The sequence below is a fragment of the Pelodiscus sinensis genome, chromosome 8, assembly GCF_052426305.1.
Source record: "Pelodiscus sinensis isolate ZL-2025 chromosome 8, ASM5242630v1, whole genome shotgun sequence".
Classification (NCBI taxonomy): domain Eukaryota; kingdom Metazoa; phylum Chordata; order Testudines; family Trionychidae; genus Pelodiscus; species Pelodiscus sinensis.
The window spans coordinates 61,615,114-61,635,205 of NC_143059.1; the positions used below are offsets into that span (position 1 = coordinate 61,615,114).

The 20,092-nt window shown below is 40.0% G+C and overlaps 1 protein-coding gene across 4 annotated transcripts in view; it reads right to left on the reverse strand.

The window, feature by feature from the left end:
- Window positions 1–20,092, reverse strand: part of ATRNL1 (attractin like 1) — a 999,362-nt gene that overhangs the window by 351,803 nt on the left and 627,467 nt on the right. For all 4 annotated transcript variants that reach the window (XR_012905692.2, XM_075935409.2, XM_075935410.2 and 1 more), the window contains exon 26: window positions 11,014–11,092. Coding sequence is in view for 3 of the 4 variants with exons in the window: in XM_075935409.2 (XP_075791524.2) it covers window positions 11,014–11,092 (79 nt within the window). In the remaining variant the exon portion in view is untranslated. The remainder of the gene's footprint in view (window positions 1–11,013; window positions 11,093–20,092) is intronic.

The following is a 20,092-nucleotide window of genomic DNA, read 5'->3' on the forward strand; positions in this document are numbered from 1 at the left end:
GAGATCTATATATTAGACCCACTTTGCTAAGCCATTCAGTAAAATATGTATATCCAATGGGAGATGACAACTTTTATTACTATTGTTATAGTCATTACCCTTTTACTGATGAGGCTGTTTCAATTAGGAATATATATGATTTCAGAATGATCAATGCAGGAGATAATGAGATGTTTGCTTATTATATTTTATATTTCAAAATAACACTCTGATCCTCAAAAACTGATGTACATGTTTAACTTTCTGCATTGAAGGTAAGATTCGCAGCTTTCAGTTTACACTCAACTTTATAGTTTACATTGTGGGTCAGATAGTTTATACTGTATCTTAACTCCACTGATTTAAACTGAGCTACAACAATTTACACAATTTGAGGATCTGGTCCTCTGAGTAGTCCACCCATTGACTTCAAGGTTACTACTCACATGGTCTATTGTTAAGCTGTCATATATTTGCAGCATAGGAACCTATATGTTTTTGAAAGATAAACAGAAAGATACACATTTAAAAAACTGCACGTGTTCTGGGGTCCAGAGCCTTAGAACACAAAATGTTTCATGCTTCAAAATCTTATGTACCTTAATACCTTCAGTAACTTGAGGTTGTCATGCACATAAGTGTTTGCCGGATTGGATCTTTTATATCTAAAAGCTATAGATGCCCACATGTAAAAAGTTGTTGTAAAAATGCACCAAAATAATTTTCCTTTTGTTTGATGCTCCACAAGTATACAGATTCCCAGATATATTAACTCTCTGAACTTAAATATTCAAATTCCACTAACTATATTAAATTTATTGAAGACCATTATTGTTTTTATAAAAGGAACAGTTTAAAAATGAAACTGTCTTTACTGTATGATAGCTACTAACTGAAATTCACATATTACCTGCATGCATTAGTGCAATCTACATAAGCAAACTTTTTTATTCTCAATAGGGATGCCATAAAAATGAGCTTGGAGCTATTACATGAATTGTTACTGTTATTAAGAAATAGTCTATTTCAGTTTCATTCGCAAATTTTAAGAGCTTTTGACTACTCAGGAGATTTGCTTGGAAAGCACAACATTAATAAAACAACCTTGATATTAAAATCAGGATTAGAATTTTTTTAAATGAACACAAGCTTATCTAATAAAACAAAGCAATAAACTATGTGGCACGCACACGTTGTATTAAGAAAGAATTCTCTGTGACTGTATATACTACCCTTTCATACTGACAAATGTTGCACAGCTGACTGTGTAATTAAATACTGCTTATAAATAAAAAAATTCTAATAAAAGAATGATATTAACCTTTATATTTAGGCAAGCACTTTATATATATATAATTCCATGCCTTCTATATATTTTACGTAAAAGTGCAGTCATGTATTACTTGCTCATTTCTCAAGAGACTATAGTATATTGTATATAAGTAATCATTTTAGATATGTAGGATCTTTCAGGTAAATGAGGTATAACTAAGAATATGCAAAATACAGATTTTATAAGAATATTCAATACCAGTTTTAATACATTAACTGCACAATTATACATGCATCTACTTGGGATATATTGCATTTAATAGAAACCAGGAACTCTCTAAAACTTAGGACAAGGCTAAATGAAAAAATACGTATCTATCTTCTGATTATCTCAGTGAAGGATTCGTGCTTTGCTAAGGTAACTCAACTAGTAGAACATTCCTGGATTTTATTCTTGCTTGAGAAAGATCTTTATCATCATCTCTTATGAGTGCCCTCAATACAGTACTGTGAACAAAAAGAAATGTCTTAATCTATTTTGATGAGAAAATTCTTTGAATGTAAACACTATTTAAGATATCAGGGATGGGAGGGTAGAGTAAGCTTTCATTCTGAAGTGGTTTATGGGAACAAAAACGTTGAGCCATTTTAGCACTCATTGATATACTGCCAATTTCTTCTGTATCAGGGTGTGTCTACACTGCGGAACTATTTTGGGATACTGGAAGTATCCTGAAATAGCTATTTTGTGTCTACTGAAGCTGCCCATTATTTTGAAACAGATTTTGAAATAACAGGGGCTTATTCCAATATCCCTGTAACCCTTGTTCAATGAGAAATAAGGGGAATTTCAAAATAGCGAGTTATTTTGAAATTTGGCACTGTGTAGATAGTGTCAAAGTACAAAATAAGCTATTTCAAGATAGCATCAAAATAAGCTATGCAATTTGAGCTAATGGTGCTGTGTAGATGCACCCCATGATAGTCTGTGAGCAAACTGGTTATATCTGTTCTAAAGAGAGGACTGACTGAATCGTTTACATGTAGAACATGTGAAACAACAAATGTTCTCTTCAATTTTCTTATTTAGAGAATCTGAGTTCTGCATCAATTTTTGTCAGAATGAGGAATATAGCAGGCCCAGATTGAAATTTCATGGAGGTGGCTACTGGATGAATACTGAACATGAAGTGTGACAGAGCAATAGCAAAACGTTTCTAAGTGTATGATAACTCTCTAGTGACCGCAACAAGTGGCAATGTGAATGAGAAAGGTATTGATTGCAAGGAAATTTACAACAGAGAGCACTCAGGCCTTTTTGGGGGGAGGGGGAGGAAGGGAGGATAACATTGACCAAATCAATATTGATAGTGTGAGAAAGTACAGGTGCTTCAGTCTGTAAAGGATTATATGACCACTTGGAGTGAGTATAAAAAGAAAAAAAAAAGGAGAACTGGGTAAAATGGGAAATAAGAGGGATTGAGTTTGGCTTGCTATAATGGGAAAGTCTCTGGAGAGTTCTTGCCCAGTGTTTCCATTGCTTTCTGTTCTGATGATTTTGTGGCACATAATAAACAAGCCCCAAGGAAAAGGACTGAGGTTTGAAGCTTTATTTCCAACTAGGCTAACAGGACCAAATATGAGCTTATGATTAGCCTTTAAAATAACAGTTCTTCTGCACATCTGTTCAGTAGGACTGTGAAGTATAACTGGTTCCAGGAGACCAGGTGTATGGGGGTCTGCCTCTAGGCTTCTAGAGATGGGGTTTTATGTTTTTCTATTTTAAAAAGGAAGGTTTACTAATACTCGAAGAGAAGGGGAAGAAGGTCAGCATACCATGATCTTCAACCTACAGCATTAAGATTTACCTGGCACAAAAACTCTTCTTTTGATTTTTCACAAAACCTTCTGAATGAATGGAAAAAGATAAAAGGGTTAAGGCATGTAATAGGTCACTGCCAATTTTATGCTGACTGAGCCTATTATAAGCGTTCTTTAGCGCTCCAAACATCCTGCAGAAACTCCCCTGACTGAGCTGACAAACTCAGCTCCACACTCCATCTAGGACTCTGTGGATGCACTATAATCCCAAAAGACCACCATTTCACCCCATACTGACTAGCTGTGTATGGCTATGATATTTTGTACAACCAATGCCTTGTAAGGTATCATTTGCTGAATCTCACTGTTCTATTGAAATATGTACATCATCATTTTATACATAGTTATGAGATTCTGCTATAGGGTTGTTACTGAAATATGGGGTTGGGAGGCATCCACAGCTAACTCTACAGTGGCAACACAAATCCTCATCGAGTGGGGCTTTAAACGACTATCATCATGCCTAGCAAGGGAGTTGTAAACAAGAGATTTACAATTCAATAAGGAACAATTGCATGAGCATCCTGGGTTTGCTCAATTCTCTGACTCGGCAATGTCCACTAACACACATCTGGGCCACTATTTTTCCAGGAACATGAATTTGAGGATAAAAAAATAGTGGTATCATGAGACCACCTTTCTGCTCCCCCACTTTCTCTGAAGGCTACAAAAAAAGCTGGAAAGAACTGGAGAGGTTGGCCTCAAGCTCAGAAGAGAACTTAGCTTGTGTATTAAGATCTGTAACCTGCTTGCAACATCTAGTGGCATGAGAAAAGCTGTTCGATTCAGATCTTACTGAGTCTGGTAATGTTTAGGATTCAGAATGTGTGCTTACTTTTTATTTCCTAGTAACTCTAACCTTTCTGCCTACCACTTGTAATCATTTAAAATCTTTTTGTAGTTAAACTTATTTTAAGGTTTTATCTTTATCAGTGAGTTTATCTAAAGAGCTTGGGGAATGTGCACTGATTACGGAGGCTGGTGTTATGTCCACTGTCCTTTGATGAATTGGTGAACTAATTAATGAGCTCATATTGTCCAAAAAGGTATCGAACAAAGTATATATCCAGGGTCCAATGCTGGGCAGAGTTGGGGGAGGAAGGGTTTGCTAGTGTTTCCGTGTGTGTCCCTATATATTGTTGATTGTAGGATCACAGTACCCAGAGAGTTTTGCTGCATGGTACTAGCACGCTATCATGAGAGACAATTCAAAGTGGAGAGTTAAGAGGGCACAGCAGTCCCAGAGTTCCAGATTGTACCCAGGGATCTGTCACAGACTTGTAGATGATTTGATCAGTGAAAGATTTCTGTTTTGACACTCACAACCTTGATTCTTGTTTATGTAGGGTGGTTTCAATACACGACAGACAGAACACTGTCCAACAGAATAATATGGAGTTCTTAATCATGAGGGGAAAGACTGTTAATAAACTTTCCCAGGTTCAAGTTTCTGGGGCTGAGTAGCATTTTAGTGTACCAAAAAGTCTTTTATACAGCCATGGGTAGATAGTGTGACTGATCAAGGGGATGCCTGGTAAATAGTGGTTCATGTTCTCTTGCTCAATGCTTCATTGATCATTTTTGGGAACCATGAATTAATGGACATAGGGTATTTCTATTTTCTTCCAATACACTTGGTAAATAGGTGTGCTGGTGAGAGATGGTATCTGTTACTGTTTGTTTCAGAGGGCAGGAGAGAAGTTGAGAGCTAGCTTAGCAGAAAGTCAAAGTATAATATAAGTATCAGAATTTATTCAGATATTCAAAAACTCCTTTGCCAAGGTACACCTCAAGAGACAGGAACTTCAGTAACAAGAGATGAGAAGTACAGTGTCATCATGGATTAGACACTAATCAACAGACGAAAAACAGTAGTAGGTATAAATGGTCAGTGTTCTATATCACAAAATGCTAATACATTTATGAATAACCTGGAAAAGTGATCATTCTGAATGAATGGAAAAGGATGAGAGGATAAGGCATAAGGTACCTGTCCATTTTATGCAGAATGCTTCCATTCTAAAAGTAATTAATTTAGGATCTGTATTAATAATCTCTTAAATGATCCAGAACAGTGAGCTGCTAAAAATTGCAGATGACTTTGAAAGTTTGTGTTCCAACTGAGAAATTTTAGAGAACCTTTAACAAACAGAGGTGAATGGGCAAAACAACAGGAAATAAAACTAAATGTTGAAAATGCTGTTCAGTCCAAGGAATTATTTTGAAGTTCTCATACTAGTTGCTTAGTAGGTTCTCCATTAAATGTAATGCTTTGGTGGGAGTGGGGGGAGGACCTGTGTACCTCTGTGAACAACTCAAGGATAATGTCTTCTTGTGACAGGGCGCCTGCCCTGCACTGGGCCTTTAAGCCCAAGGCTCAGGCCCCGAGCCTGAGGGAGGCTGGAAGAACCAGCTGAAATGGTTAGGCTAATGAGCCCAGCTGCCAGCTATAAAAGGAGAAGCCCAGTTGCTGGAGGAGGGGAGTGCAGGGCTGACTGCAGAGGCAGCAAGAGCTCCTGGGAGGGAGACAGCTGCAGGAGACGGACTGGAGAGGGGAGCTCTCCCTTAGCAGTTGCCGGGGACTCCAGGAGAGGCCTGGAGGAAGGCAGGGGCGAGTTGGTGTCACCTGGAGACTACCTTCCGAGGGGACGCTGGCCTGGAGATCGCAGCCAGCTAGGCAAGGCCAGGTAGGAAGTGGCCCAGGGCAGGAGCGGGAGGCGCCCCTCTTGGCCCGAGAGCCTCGGTGTGTTTCGGCTAGTTAGCCCCACCGAGGGAATGACCCTATACCCGGTCGCTCACAGGGCCCTGGGCCGGGACCCGGTGGAGCAGGGTGGGCCCGGGTCCCCCTACCGGGGGGGTGCCCAGCTACGACGATAATCCGTTTGTGGACTCGGCCTTGTTTAAAGGGCCAGTATAAACTGCTGTGTAGCCGATGATGAGCAACCCATACAGACTGTAACTTGCCCTGAGATGGGCCATGTGAAGACAGTCAGGGGGCACTGAGGCTACTGGGGGTGTGCGCCCTGTGACACTTCTCAACAAGCAATGGTGATTTTAAAAGGTAACCACAACATGAGGATGTGCAAAGGATGGGAAAGTAAATATCCAGATTTGAGAAAAATGAAGACCTGTTAAGATTCTTAGTATGAAATGAGAAAAAAGTAGCATTTAGCAGCTGCTTTTGCTCCACAGGTGACTGAACTGAGCCTAAGAACATACGAATGGCCATACTGGGTCAGACCAAAGGTCCAACTAGTCCAGTATCCTGTCTGCTGACAGTGGCCAATGCCCCAGAGGGAGTGAACGCAAGTAGTCGTCATATGATCTCTCTCCTGTCATCCAATCTTAGATAAACTCAAACTGGTATCAGTGACAGATACAATTTAGCCATGTGTTTTGGTCAGGCTACAAAGTAGGCCTGAGTTTTGCATTTTTATTTATGATGAATTCTCTCTCTCAAGAGTTCCTGAAACATTTAAGGAATAATTTGCTCCTGATGACAGCCTGCTGAAATTTACCAACTGGAAATTAACAAGAAATAAAGGCTTGCCACAATACGGTTCCATTTACTCTGGAGAAGAAAGATTTGTAGAAACAACAGAGAAGGACATCACAATGATACAGCATTTTATTTTCCTTCCCCCCTCCCCCTGCCACCCTCCCTCGCACTCTTTCATTGTTTTCATTCCTGAATTCCCCAGGATTCAATGGCATCAAACATTTCTGTTCTGCAAACTAAATTATTGAAGTAGAAAAAGCCCACTGATTCAAATAGGAGATTTAGGGACTAAGTATGTTTACTTATAACCAGGAATGGGTAATCTACAGCTCAATTTGGCCTCCACCTTACCTTGTTGTGGCCCATGGCAAGGGTTCCCCTTACAGTGGCAAATCTCCGAGCCTCAATATCTCTTCTCCCCAAAACACTGCATACCCCCCATCATGGAGCTGAAGTATGGGTGCAACCACAACTACCCAAGCTAGGTGTCTTTTTTTTTCTTCTCAAATGAGGGCCAGGTCAGTGAGGTTTTTTGTTTTTTGTTTCTCACTTCTGTTTAATACCAGAGGGTATGTCTACACTACAGCACTAATTCGAACTAACTTAATTCGAATTAGTTAATTCGAACTAAGCTAATTTGAATTAGTGCATCTAGACCGAAAAACTAGTTTGAATTAGTGTTTTGCTGTGCTTAAAGGGACCCGACCCCCACCCCGGACAGACAATTCTCAGGGGTTCCCTGCTCACTTGTCTAACTCGATGAAGGACAGCAAAGCAGTCCTGGCTTGCAGTGCCCTGAATGCCCACACTCGGCACATCACAGCACTCGGCCATCAGCCCGGCTGCACTTACCGCAGGCTGCCACCCGGGGGAGGGGTCAATGGGGGGCTGCAGGAGAGCTTCCACCCCAAGGAGCCTGCAGAGCCACCCCAGTCCTCCCCATCAGGGGCTCATACCCCATTCCTCACTCACCTCCTTCCACTTACCCCTCCCTAGCCCCCCTTCCTGATGTACAAAATAAAGGACACGTGTTCAAAAATAGAAACTCTCTTTATTGAACAAAAGTCAGGGAGACTGGGAAAAGGAGGTGGGAGAGGAGAAGAGAGAGGGTGGGAGAGGGGAAGGCAATTAAAATGATCAGGGGTTTGGAACAGGTCCCATATGAAGAGAGGCTAAAGAGACTGGGACTTTTCAGCTTAGAAAAGAGGAGACTGAGGGAGGATATGATAGAGGTCTATAAAAGCATGAGTGGTGTGGAGAGGGTGCATAAAGAAAAGTTCTTCATTAGTTCCCATAACAGAAGGACTAGAGAACACCAAATGAAATGAATGGGTAGCAGGCTTCAAACTAGTAACAGAAAGTTCTTCTTCACAAAGCAAATAGTCAACATGTGGAACTCCTTGCTGCAGGAGGCTGTGAAGGCTAGAACTAGAACAGAGTTTAAAGAGAAGTGAGATCAATTCATGGAGGTTGGGTCCATGGAGTGGTATTAGCCAGGGGTTAGAAATGGTGTCCCTGGCCTCTGGAGATAGATGGCACGAGACAAATGGCTTGGTCATTGTCTTCGATCCATCCCCTCCAGGGTACCTAGTGTGGGCTGCTGTCGGCAGACAGGCTACTGGGCTAGATGGACCTTTGGTCTGACCCAGTATGGCCGTTCTTATGTTCTAAGCTCAGGTCTCAGGGTTGGCGTCTCACTGGACCACACTGATTTTCAGGAAAACCTGCTCCTGGGTGGCCAGGCTGGCAGCTATCCTGCCCTAGACGGCCACTTTCCTGTGCCTAGAGCGGAGGTCGTGGATGTTGGAGGCTTCCCCCAAAACTTGGATGAGGTCCTCGATCTCCGCACTAGACCAGGCGGGCGCCCGCCTTCTGCGGCCCCGGGCAGGCTCCCAGGAGCCGCCAGCCTGGTCCCAGGAAGAGGCGGAGGGCTGGGGGGCAGCGTGTCTCTGGCTCATCCCGTGCCAGGTGCAGGGTCTGCTGGCTGGGTGCTTGCAGGCTTGCACCTGGCACGGGCACCGTAGCCAGACCGTGCCCCTTTAAGGGCTCTGGGGCCGGGAGGGGGGCAGACAGGTTTCCCTGGTGGTGCCCAGAGTAGTCACCAGGGCAAGATGGGGAGGGCTAGCCTCCCACTAGTTCAAATTAAGTGGCTACACAGCCCTTAATTCGAACTACTTAATTCGAACTAGGCGTTAGTCCTCGTAGAATGAGGTTTACTTAGTTCGAATTAAGCGCTCGGCTAGTTCGAATTAAGTTCGAACTAGCGGTTTGCCTGTGTAGCGCCTATCAAAGTTAATTCGAACTAACGTCTGTTAGTTCGAATTAACTTTGTAGTGTAGACATACCCAGACTGATTTTTTTCCTGTGTGGGACAGTGGCCCCTGACCAAACAAAGGTTCTCATCCCTGACTTACAACACTTCCATCTCATAGCCCTAAAACATATTAAACTATTAAAACTATTGCTATTTACTTACGAAACATTAAATAAGACAGTCTTATCTAATGTTGTACTCAAGATGAAGACCAGGACATATGTGTAGTGTAAAGATGGGACAAAATGGAATAAAGGCTATTTTCTTAAACATTAACAATTATATAATGATAACATACTCTGCTATCTTCATGCTCATTATAAATATACACAAACAGCTGTTCATATTATCTCATAGCAAACTATGAACTATTTAGGAATGAGTGACATTTACTTTTCTTTAGTCAAACTGAAGTAACAGCAAGGAATACTATTGCAGACTGGGCCTCAAAAATATTCAGCTTAGCACACATTTAGAAAATGTTTTCTTTTTTGCTCCGTACATGGCACAGCTCCTTTGGCCTATGCATATATGTCAGTAGGTTATGAGTTCATATACACATTCTTATAGCTACCAAACTCTTCTTATGTCACCAAAGAAAGAACACTTCTAAGAATTCCATCATCTTTGCTCATTATGACAGATTTGTAGAAGTGGTTTACAGAGAACATGGAGGAGTTGATTCCAACAGTGTTTTTCAAACACCTAGGAGAATAACCACAGGAGTACACCAAGATCTATAAAGTCACATATTTCACACTTACCTTTAAATATCTTATTAAGATAATCTAATTAAAGTGAGAAATAGAATCAAACAGCTGCTACATAACTTCATAAAACACTGTTGCACAGAATTACTCAGAAAGATTTAAGGATCTCAGATAGGATCAAACGGAATACTAATAAATTAAATAGAGGACCATGGCTTAAAGTAACTTGCTTTGTATTTTACAAGTAATGATATATACACACACAGAACATATGCTCTCTGAGGTAGGTCTACTAGCTATTCTTCCTTTGAATAAGGCAAGATCTATAGTAAAACAACTATAGTACCCTAGGGATTTCTTTGCTGTACCAGTTCAAAGCTCGTATTAGATATTAGTATGATAGAATTTCACTGAAAGAATTCTGTGAGAACTAGTTACCTGATACCTCTAAAGTATGCATGAATTCAGTATAGCTATAAGGTGCAAAAATAATTTTGATTCAAAGCATATTCAGACATAATAGAATGTCAGGATATTAAAAGATAAATCAATTTCATGAAGAAAATAGTATTTTTTTAAATTTAAATTTAAACTCCAGTCAAATTAGTGTTATTTGCTAACATTAGAAATGTATCACCAATTGTTCAAAGGGCAAGTATCAGTGCCTTAAATTCCTTTCAGTTTTTGGAGTAATACGGGATATGCATTTATATAAACTAGGGTTTTACCTCCTCTGCAAAGGCTTTTTCAACAGAGCAAGACTGGATATTATGAGCTATGTTTTTCCAACTAGGCTATTCCAACTCACACCGACAAAGAATAAGGTAACTTTGTATACAATAAATTTACAAGTGAAATCATGGCCACATTGAAATAAATGGCAAAACTTCTATTTACTTGAATGGTCCAGTATTTTCCTCAATAATTTTAAAATCAAAACTCAAGCACTAAGCACACTGCGAGCACTTTTGGGCAGAATCTGTCCCTTTCAAAGTGTTTGAACAAGCGCCTGGCACAATGAGGTCTTAATACGAATTACACTCAAATTAGATAAATAAGTAAGTATGAAAATAAAGAAAGGCAAAGCTTTATGGACTGTGTCATCAGGCACTGTATTACTTGCAACCTATCAACTTTTCTGTTATACTGACTCATTCTGACAGCAGTAGAGAATATATTCCTCAGCAAAGCAGAAATCTTACACTAGGGAAAGAAAGCAGATCCACTTGTTCTGCCTTAGCACAAAAAAAAATGGCAAGTAAAGATGATGTATTTGAAGGGAGTTACTTTAATTTCACCTGCAGCTGTGAGTTCACTCAAAGATAAAACCATCATAGTAATCCTAATGTTATTGATACCTCTCTCCGTCGAGAAGCCCAACAGGTTTGTTTGATCTTCCAAACGACAGCCGCCACCAGCAGTAAGGACAAAAAACAACTGCAATTAAAAAAAAAGGCAAAAAAATTAAGATCAAATTATCTTATATAACTGCTTTAGAAAATAAGTATGTACACTGTGAGGGGGGAAAAAAAGGCTGAGAGCAATTTATTAAAGCAGGCGTAGTAAACACAAAGATGAAAAACTGAACTCAGTCATGCTGACTGGTAGCTGTCATTCACTCAACTTTCAGGTCAGAAGGGGAGGCACATCCTGAAGGCTGTGCTTATCTCCATCAAACACTGTTACTGTCCGTACTACAGTAGGCTAATCTTCAGCAGGCCCACAATAAAGCTACCAAAAGAAAAAGGTGGTAAATTAATGGAAAATGACAATCCATTTTTTGAAAAAATCATCCTCTGAAAAAGGAAAATTCTCCTGTTTGGCTATCAGTCATTTAAAGGAATGCAGAGACTGTAACCTCTCTGCAATACACTGATAATTATGATATTTTGGATTGGCACATCAGGTAAGTGGATACATTTTGCCCAATATACCAAGCATGTTCTCTGAATAACAATACTGCAAAGAAAGAACAGCAAAAATCTACTTGATTTGTGTAATACCCAAGTTGTTAAATCTCCATACTTCCAACCCAGCATTTGCCTTTCCTCTCCTAGTCAAATATTCCAGACAGTTATTTTAATTTTTTACAATAGTTCTCTCAGCTGGTCCCTCTTCCAGAGTATTAGTAATTCCCTCCATCCACTCTTTTTGGGAAAGAGCTCTACAGAATTTCACCACATCCTACTGAGACTTTCTATAATGAGGTAGAAGGCAAAAAGATTCTAAAAGATAATATCCACTTAAGAGTGCAGGATAACTTTATATTGGTCTGTACTGTCCCTTATTTAAAAAAAAAATCAAGGATTTTCTAGCTACATCTAGGTGCTACTGGTTAAGACTAGTACTTGTCATGTGCACAGGATTCCCAAGCCAGTTTGCCAACAGGGCTGAAATCATGACCTGGAAGATCTGTTAACTTGCGTGCCCATCAATAATAATTGTGATATGGACAAAAGTCTGAAATGAGACTGAGAATGGGGTCTGGAATGAGAGAACGCAAACATGTCATCGGCTAAAGACCAGGAGTCAGCTGCATCTTCATGTATTTAACAAAATAAAATTTAAAAAATTATGTCCAAATCCTATAACTTATGTTCTGCCAATAGTGTAAAATTAATGGATTTAGTAAAATAAATTGTAACAACTATTTTCTTTGTTTAAAGATCTTTTCACAGGGAACCTCTGAAACCCATTTTATCATTTCCTTTGGATATTTTTTGAGAAAGGCTGCTACAATGACACATAAGCTTTGCAGAAGGAAGAACCGTATATCTGAGGTGGAAGCTCAAAAGCAGGCCAATTAAGTAATTAAAATCAATAGCTTAGTTTTACTTGAGACACTCAAGTCTGGCTGTTCAGATTCAAAAAGATTGATTGCCCGGAGCTTGACAGTGGAAAAGAACAGTTAAAGGCTTTACTTCTAAATGTAAAGTACTACCTTCTTCTTAATGGCTAATGCCAATGGCCAACATTTCTTCTGGGTGCTCTTTAATCCTTTTTGGAACTTTTTGGAAAAGTTCCCTCTAATCTTTTCCATCCATGTATGTTAGGACCACTATTTAAAATTATGCCGTGCTTTTATTAGTTTCAGGTACAGATTTATTTATTTATTTTAGGTAATTGAGTTTTCAGAGGTGCTTGTAGCTGAAAGATAGCAAAACAAATGGATCAGAACAGTTCTGCAAACTTCAGAATTATTTTCCGTATAGAAAACCTGGGAGAAGTAGGAAGGGGGAGAACAAATAATCAGTAATAAAAGATGTATGAGAGCCATGTGCTTGTTCAGGAACCTTAAGGAATAGAGAAGATAAATTTCAACACTGCTATTTAATGAACCTAAATGTAAATAATCTTTTTGCAACTTATTGCAAGAGAATTCTTATTGAGAGAATGTGCAATTTCAGTCCATGTATCCTTTTATTAACATACTGTGCTTTTTGCTAAGAAAGGTTATTCCACTAAAAACTTTTGTTATAATATCTCTAATAGCCAGTGGCACAATTTAAGGGAGACAGGGATGACTCTAGCCATCCCCTGAATTTTGTACTCCTCACCCTCACCTCAGACAGAGTTCTTATTTGTGACACAGTTTGAGGGTATGTCTATACTACACAGTTTAGTGTCGACACAGCTCTGTTGCTAGACATTAGCATATGTGAACACTGTCAGCACATGTGCTGACAAAATACTTCTACTCCAATAAGTGGGTTTTATTTTGTTGGCAGGAGAGTGAAAAAGATGTTTTCACATGTGCACTTGCCATGGCAAAACTTGGCCACTGTGGGGAGGAGGGAGGTAAGCACACACAAACAACAAACATTTTGTTGAAATGAAATGAAGTGAATGGAGGCTGCCTATCTCCTAGAACGGACCTTGAAAGGTCATCGAGTCCAGTCCCGTCTTCACAGAAGGACCAAGTACCATCCCCAACAGATTTTTGCCCAAAATCCCTAAATGGCCTCCTCAAGGACTGACTCACAACCCTGGGTTAACAGGCCAATGAGCTATCCCTCAAAAAATATTGTTGAAGAAGTGTGAGTGTAGACACAGTCTGAGTGTGATATATGATGAATTGAGAAGCTGGGAGTACATAGTCTTTGGGTGGGGAGTTTGTTTATAAAAAGAAGGCAGGGTGATTAAGATAAAAAGCCTTCTTTAGAGTAAATTACGGATCATTAGATGACCCTGGAAGAATTGTCAGGCACTCCAGTTTAAAGATAAGAAAAAAAGGGTAGGAATAATGGTCAGAACAGAAAGTAGTAAATAGTGGTGTCCCCCAGAGGTCCTAATTGGGGGGTTCAACCTATTCATACAGTACAGTTCAACCTATTCATAAATGATCTGGAAAAAAGGATAAATAGTGAGTTGGAAAAATTTGCAGAGGTTACAAAATTTGTTCAATATAGGTATGTCCAAGGCAGACTGCAATGAGTTACAAAAGTAGCTCACAAAACTAGGTGATTGGGCAACAAAATGGAAAATGATATTCAATGTTGATAAATGCAAAGTAATGCACATAGCAAAATATAATCCCAAATATATATACAAAATGATGGGGTCTAAACCCATCAGTAAAGAGATATCAGAGTAATTGTGAATAATTGTCTGAAAATATCTGTTACATGTCTAGTGGGGACTAGGGCTGGGCTGCCTAGCCAGCTGGCAGCTCCTCATAGTGGTGGAAGACTGGGGTGAAGGCGGGGCTGCTGAGCCAGCCAGTGGCACCGCGGGGAAAATGGGGATGCTGCGCTGGCTGGCAGCTCCTCTCAGGTGTGAGGGGAGGCTGGAGCAGGGCTGCCTGAGCCACTTGGCAGTTCCTTGCATGGGCAGCAGTGGTGGCTGGAGGCCAGGATGGGGACGCCTGGCACCCTCAGCAGCTCCTTGTGGGGGGAAGTTGGTGGATGAAGGCTGGAGCAAGGCTGCCTGACCCTCTCGGCAGCTTCTTAGAGTGGGGTAGGGGAGGGTTTGGCTGCTCAGCTTCCCTGGCTAGTGGCTTCTCAGGGGAAGGCTCCTCTCTCTCCAGCATTACAGCCAAAGGCCGGGAGGAGGGAAGGGGAGTGGTTTGGGGACAGTGGGGCCACTTATCTGGACTGGTAACCAGCAAAATGGAGAGCCCCAGCCACAGCTGGTCACTTTCTACTTGATGCTCCCCATGATCACTCTGCGATATAACTATCCCACATGCTCACTGCCCCTGGTGGTCATTGCAGAGCATACCTGTCCCTCCTATCAGACCCCGCCCTTTCCATGTTGTGGAATACAATCAAATTCCAGGTACATCTCATTTTTCTGGCACAACCAAAGCCTGGCCTTAATTTAAGTTAGGATAAGAGGTAGCTGCCTACCAAATTTGGTGGTCCTAGCTCAGACAGACAGACAGAAGGACTAATGGACAGACAGATTAACAAACTCTACAATATAGTTCTCTCTATATATGGATTAGATACATAATGGTTGTCAGCTAACTGCTAACTTCTCTATCAAAAATTAGTTTTCAAGTCCCTAAGTAGCCTGTGGAATCATGGTTAAAGTTTCCCCCATTAATCAAAACCTGAAATGGCACTCTTGAAAATAGCAAATGAATATGCAAATAGATTCACTATCGTAGAATGTGCGTATACTTATTTTTATAACTATTTATTTCATTGTGACAGTTCATATTTTAACTTTATTTTTTTTTAAATCCCTGGCCTCCATCTCCAGTTCTTGGTTAAAATCAAGGACTAGCAGACTATGTGGAGTTCGGGATGAGAAGAGCAAAGACCCATTCTGGGATAAAACATGAGATAAGAGAAAATTACTTGCTCACTGCCTTCTCTCCTACAGGACCAGCTCAAGGATAACTGGGGACAATAGGCATCTTCCACAATTTGCAGTGGTGAGACTTGAAACTGCAGGAATCTGAGGATGGGCATGTGAGCAAGAGACAGTTAGGGTAGAGCAGAGAGAGAAGAGACAACTGTCAGAATGGTCAGTTAGCTGTATCCCAAGAGTCACACTGAGAGAAGCAGAATAGGCTGCATTCTTTGAGCGGTGCCCTAGATCATAGCCAGGATGTACATCCTTTACATAGGAAATGCTCTCATTCACTTTTGTCCCATATGCTGAATGTTTCTCTTCAGCTGCCGTGGGGAAGAGGGGGGTGGGAGGAAACTGTACAGGCAGCAGACTTGAAATCAGTAAGATGGAAGTTCTTACATTACTCCCCTCCGCTGAAGCCTGATCCAGTCCCTATGGAAATCAATGTAAAAACTACAACTTCATATTATGGGAGATGGACCAGACATCTCAGTTCTTAATCAGTAGCTATATTTCCTATAATCTATAATGATTATTTTATTAGTCATGCAGGATCAAGTCCAGTAACTGCATGATCCAAAGAAACTGCTACAAAAAGAATCAACGCTAGTACTTTGGAAATTACATGGATGAACATTTTCATTAACATTTTTATGTGACCTTTTCTTGGTCAAAAGCAATGAATTTCAATATTTGATTTTCTTTCTTTTATATGTAAGTAATCAGGGTTTTTCATAATAAACTACAAGGAGAGATTTTTTAAACTTGCTGTGAGAAAGAGGAAGAGAAAGACCAATGATAGCATTCTTTTTCATAATCAATATGTTTTCCCAGCAAAGAACCCCTAAAAAAATACAGTTTTGTTTCCAAAACTGTACATAATGAGTGTGTACTGTTATAAACAAACTGCACTCTGTATCTTAATGAGTATTCATATTTAAGTATAATAAAACATTTGATTCCTGTTAGCATATATACAAACACAAATACAAATAACTTACTGATAGAAATGTAGCCGTGTTAGTCTGGGGTAGTTGAAGCAAAATGCAGGACAATGTAGCACTTTAAAGACTAACAAGATGGTTTATTAGATGATGAGCTTTCGTGGGCCAGACCCACTTCCTCAGATCAAATAGTGGAAGAAAGTAGTCACAACCATATATACCAAAGGATACAATTAAAAAAATGATTAATGCCCACAAAACAGATATCAGACAAGATCACAAAGAGAAAACAGTTTCTTGCCACTTTAACCAGAAAGGACACTCTCTAAATGACTTAGCCACCTGCATTCTGCTACAAAGACCTTTTACATCTGCACTTGAAAGGGAATCCTCTGAACTGTCATTCATGTTAAAATTCGACACTTGCCAACAAGGACTTAACAATAATTTGAACTATCTCACCCATTACCAAGACAGTTTCCCCAATTATCACCTGTAATACCATTAACTCACAAACATCCCACTCTCCCTACCTTTAATATCAGCAATTCACAGACACTTACCTTCCTTCCTCCCCCTCCCAGCCCCCCCCCCCACCCCGCATCCCCTTCTGTTCTGCAATGTGATTTGTCCTTTTCATATTTGTTCATTTTTTTAATTGTATCCTTTGGTATATATGGTTGTGACTACTTTCTTCCACTATTTGATCTGAGGAAGTGGGTCTGGCCCACGAAAGCTCATCATCTAATAAACCATCTTGTTAGTCTTTAAAGTGCTACATTGTCCTGCATTTTGCTACAAATAACTTAGAATGACATGTTTTCATTAATAGTGGTACAGAGAATACTGTATACAGCATATTGAAGAAGGTGTAAGTGCACAATAAAGAAGAAAAAGAATACAGAAAGAGAAATGCAACACAAGACTTTTATCACAAGATAAAAGACCTGCGTGGGACATACGTACTGAAAAGTCTCAGAGGAGTAGCCGTGTTCCTCTGTAACTTTAAAAGCAGCAAGTAGTCCTGCAGCAACTTAGAGAAGAAAGAAAGAAAGAATGAAAGAAAGAAAGAAAGAAAGAAAGTAAGAAAGAAAGAAAGTAAGAAAGTAAGAAAGAAAGAAAGAAGGAAGGAAAGGAAGGAAGGAAGGAAAGCTTGCATGGGCAAAACCCACTTCCTCAGATGAGTTTGAGTGGGAAAAAAGATGTACTGAAGATGTCAGTGGTGAAAGACAAACGAGAACAAGCAAACAAAGAAAGAATATTTTGAAGACCTATACAACATGCAGAAAACAGTAGATCAAATGGTCCTGAAGAAGCTTCCCAGTACGAAAATGGAAGAGCAGATGCTGGAATTCTTAGTAGTAGTAGCAGCAGCAGCGGTAAAGCTCTCAATAAAAAAGTCTGAAAAAGAAAATGCTGCAACAAAACGACAATTTAGAGGCAAAGCTGTTGCAAATAGTGATAGAAATGTAGCCGTGTTAGTCTCGTGTAGCTGAAACAAAAAACAGGACTATGTAGCACTTTAAAGACTAACAAGATGGTCTTTAAAGTGCTACATAGTCCTGTTTTCTGTTGCAAATGGGTGAGGGACAGATAGGAAATGTGATGCCCAACTAATTCAAAAAGATTTAGAAGCAAGATCAAGTGCAGAGTGAATTGGGGAAGCATTAATAGTACTGATGTATAAAAAAATGAGATAAAAGTAAGTGCAAGTATTACAGAAGAATTAGCTTATTGAGTATACCAGGAAAAAATATTCATCAAGACATTGCAGAAGAGAATGAAAAGAGACATGGAAGCTATGCTAGCAGAGAAACAGACTGGATTTAGACCAGGATGAAGTATGACAGTCCAACTATCTGTGATGACAGGTATGACAAGTGTATGCTTCACAATTAGTAATCTTAAACATGTTTTGGACAAAGAATTCAGTTGTGGAACTAAGAAAGTACTAGAACTGGGAGGGAGAAAAGTCCTGACTGATGATGGAGTGGAATGAATAAGCCTGAGCTTATTCATTAGGTGAGGCTACAGAATCCCACACAGTGATGTTTGTTACTTTGTGATGGACAGATTTGCCACCATAGCCATGGAAACACATTAGCTCTAAAACCCATATACCATAACCACATAGATGATTAAAGGACCTCCTTTTGATCTTGCTAGGAATAGATCAGGTTTCATGCACTTTCTGCTTGAAACCCTACATTCCCTTCATGTCTTGCTCTGTAACAGCCTGCTGACACCTGCCCCGTCCTTTTCTCTTCAGCAGCTGAGTTTATCACTGCCCTTCTCTTAGATCATTCCTCTTTCATATCAACATGGATTTACTTGCCACTACCTTAATTCAGATTTATCTTGCCTTCACCACATCAACAGATCATTATCCTCCTCTCGTCCCTACCCATTGCTCTACAGTATCCCCATGTTGGACCCTTAAAACTGGAGGCTGAGAGGAAGAATTCATTTACCTGCAGCTGTGATGCTGCTTCATAGCTCCCCATTCTGTTCAGATAGTATCACAGCAGCAGCAGAAAAATCCTCAGAGCCTCCTTTTATAACCAGAAAATGCAAATAGCATCTGAACATGGGATATACAATCTAAAATAAACTATGACATTTAAAATGCAAGTGCAATCAAAATTCCTTTAAAAGTTAATTTCTATTTATTACTTTGTCTCAAGTGGAATCACACAAGTTAAGCAACATACTTCAAGTACATTTGAAACTAATTATATCTAGAATTCGTTATATCCAGATGTGAAGTACTTATAATACTTTTTTGGGGAGCAATCCTGAAAACTATTATATCCATGTCAGTATTCCTTATGTTACTAGCCTATTACAGTCACATAAATTGCTCCTAAAAACTCATTTTTTACATGCCTGCCCAGAGTGAATTCAAAAAAGCAAGCAAACAAACACCCTTCGCTCCCCACACCTCACTTTCCCCCTCTTTTGTATTTCCCAGTGCTCTGGGAAAGAGATTGTGTCCCTCCCTATTCAATACTATTTTCAAAAATGACTTTAACACTTGGGCCCAGATATTCAAAGATTTTCAGGTGCCAAATTCCAACTGAAATTAGATGCCTAATACTTTTGAGGATTTGGGCTTTAGGAACCTAAATCTCATTTAAAATAACTGGGAATTAGGCTCTAGGGCCCAGGTTTTTAGAAATATTAGGTGCTTAAAAGTGCAAATAAGTGCCAACTGGGATTTTAAAAAATGTTAAGGTGCCTAACTCTAATAGGTGCCTCGTGGCCTATGTACCAACTCCCATCTGCATATTTAGGCATCTAAAAACCTTTATAAATTTGAGCCTAAATGACTAACTCATGTTAGAAAATGAAACTTCTTTTTGAATATTTTATACTTTCTTTCTGTGACTTATACAACTGTGACGGGGTACACAAACACCACACTGAGCAATCAGAGGTTAAGGAGCTGCTCTGCCAAACCACCCTTGCAAGAGACACACAGGCTGGAGAAAGAGTTAAAAGGAGCCAACTAGCTCACTTGTGAACATGCCAGGGAAGTGAAAAGACCTTTATCTTGCAGCATCTAAAGAAAGGACTGAGCAAAGGTGGAATTCATTGGTGGCAGGTCTCAGAGGAAGAGGGAGGCTAAGCCTCCTTAAAAAGCCAGGAGTGGTCCCACCCACACTCTGTTCCCTAGTCCCCTTCCTGATTG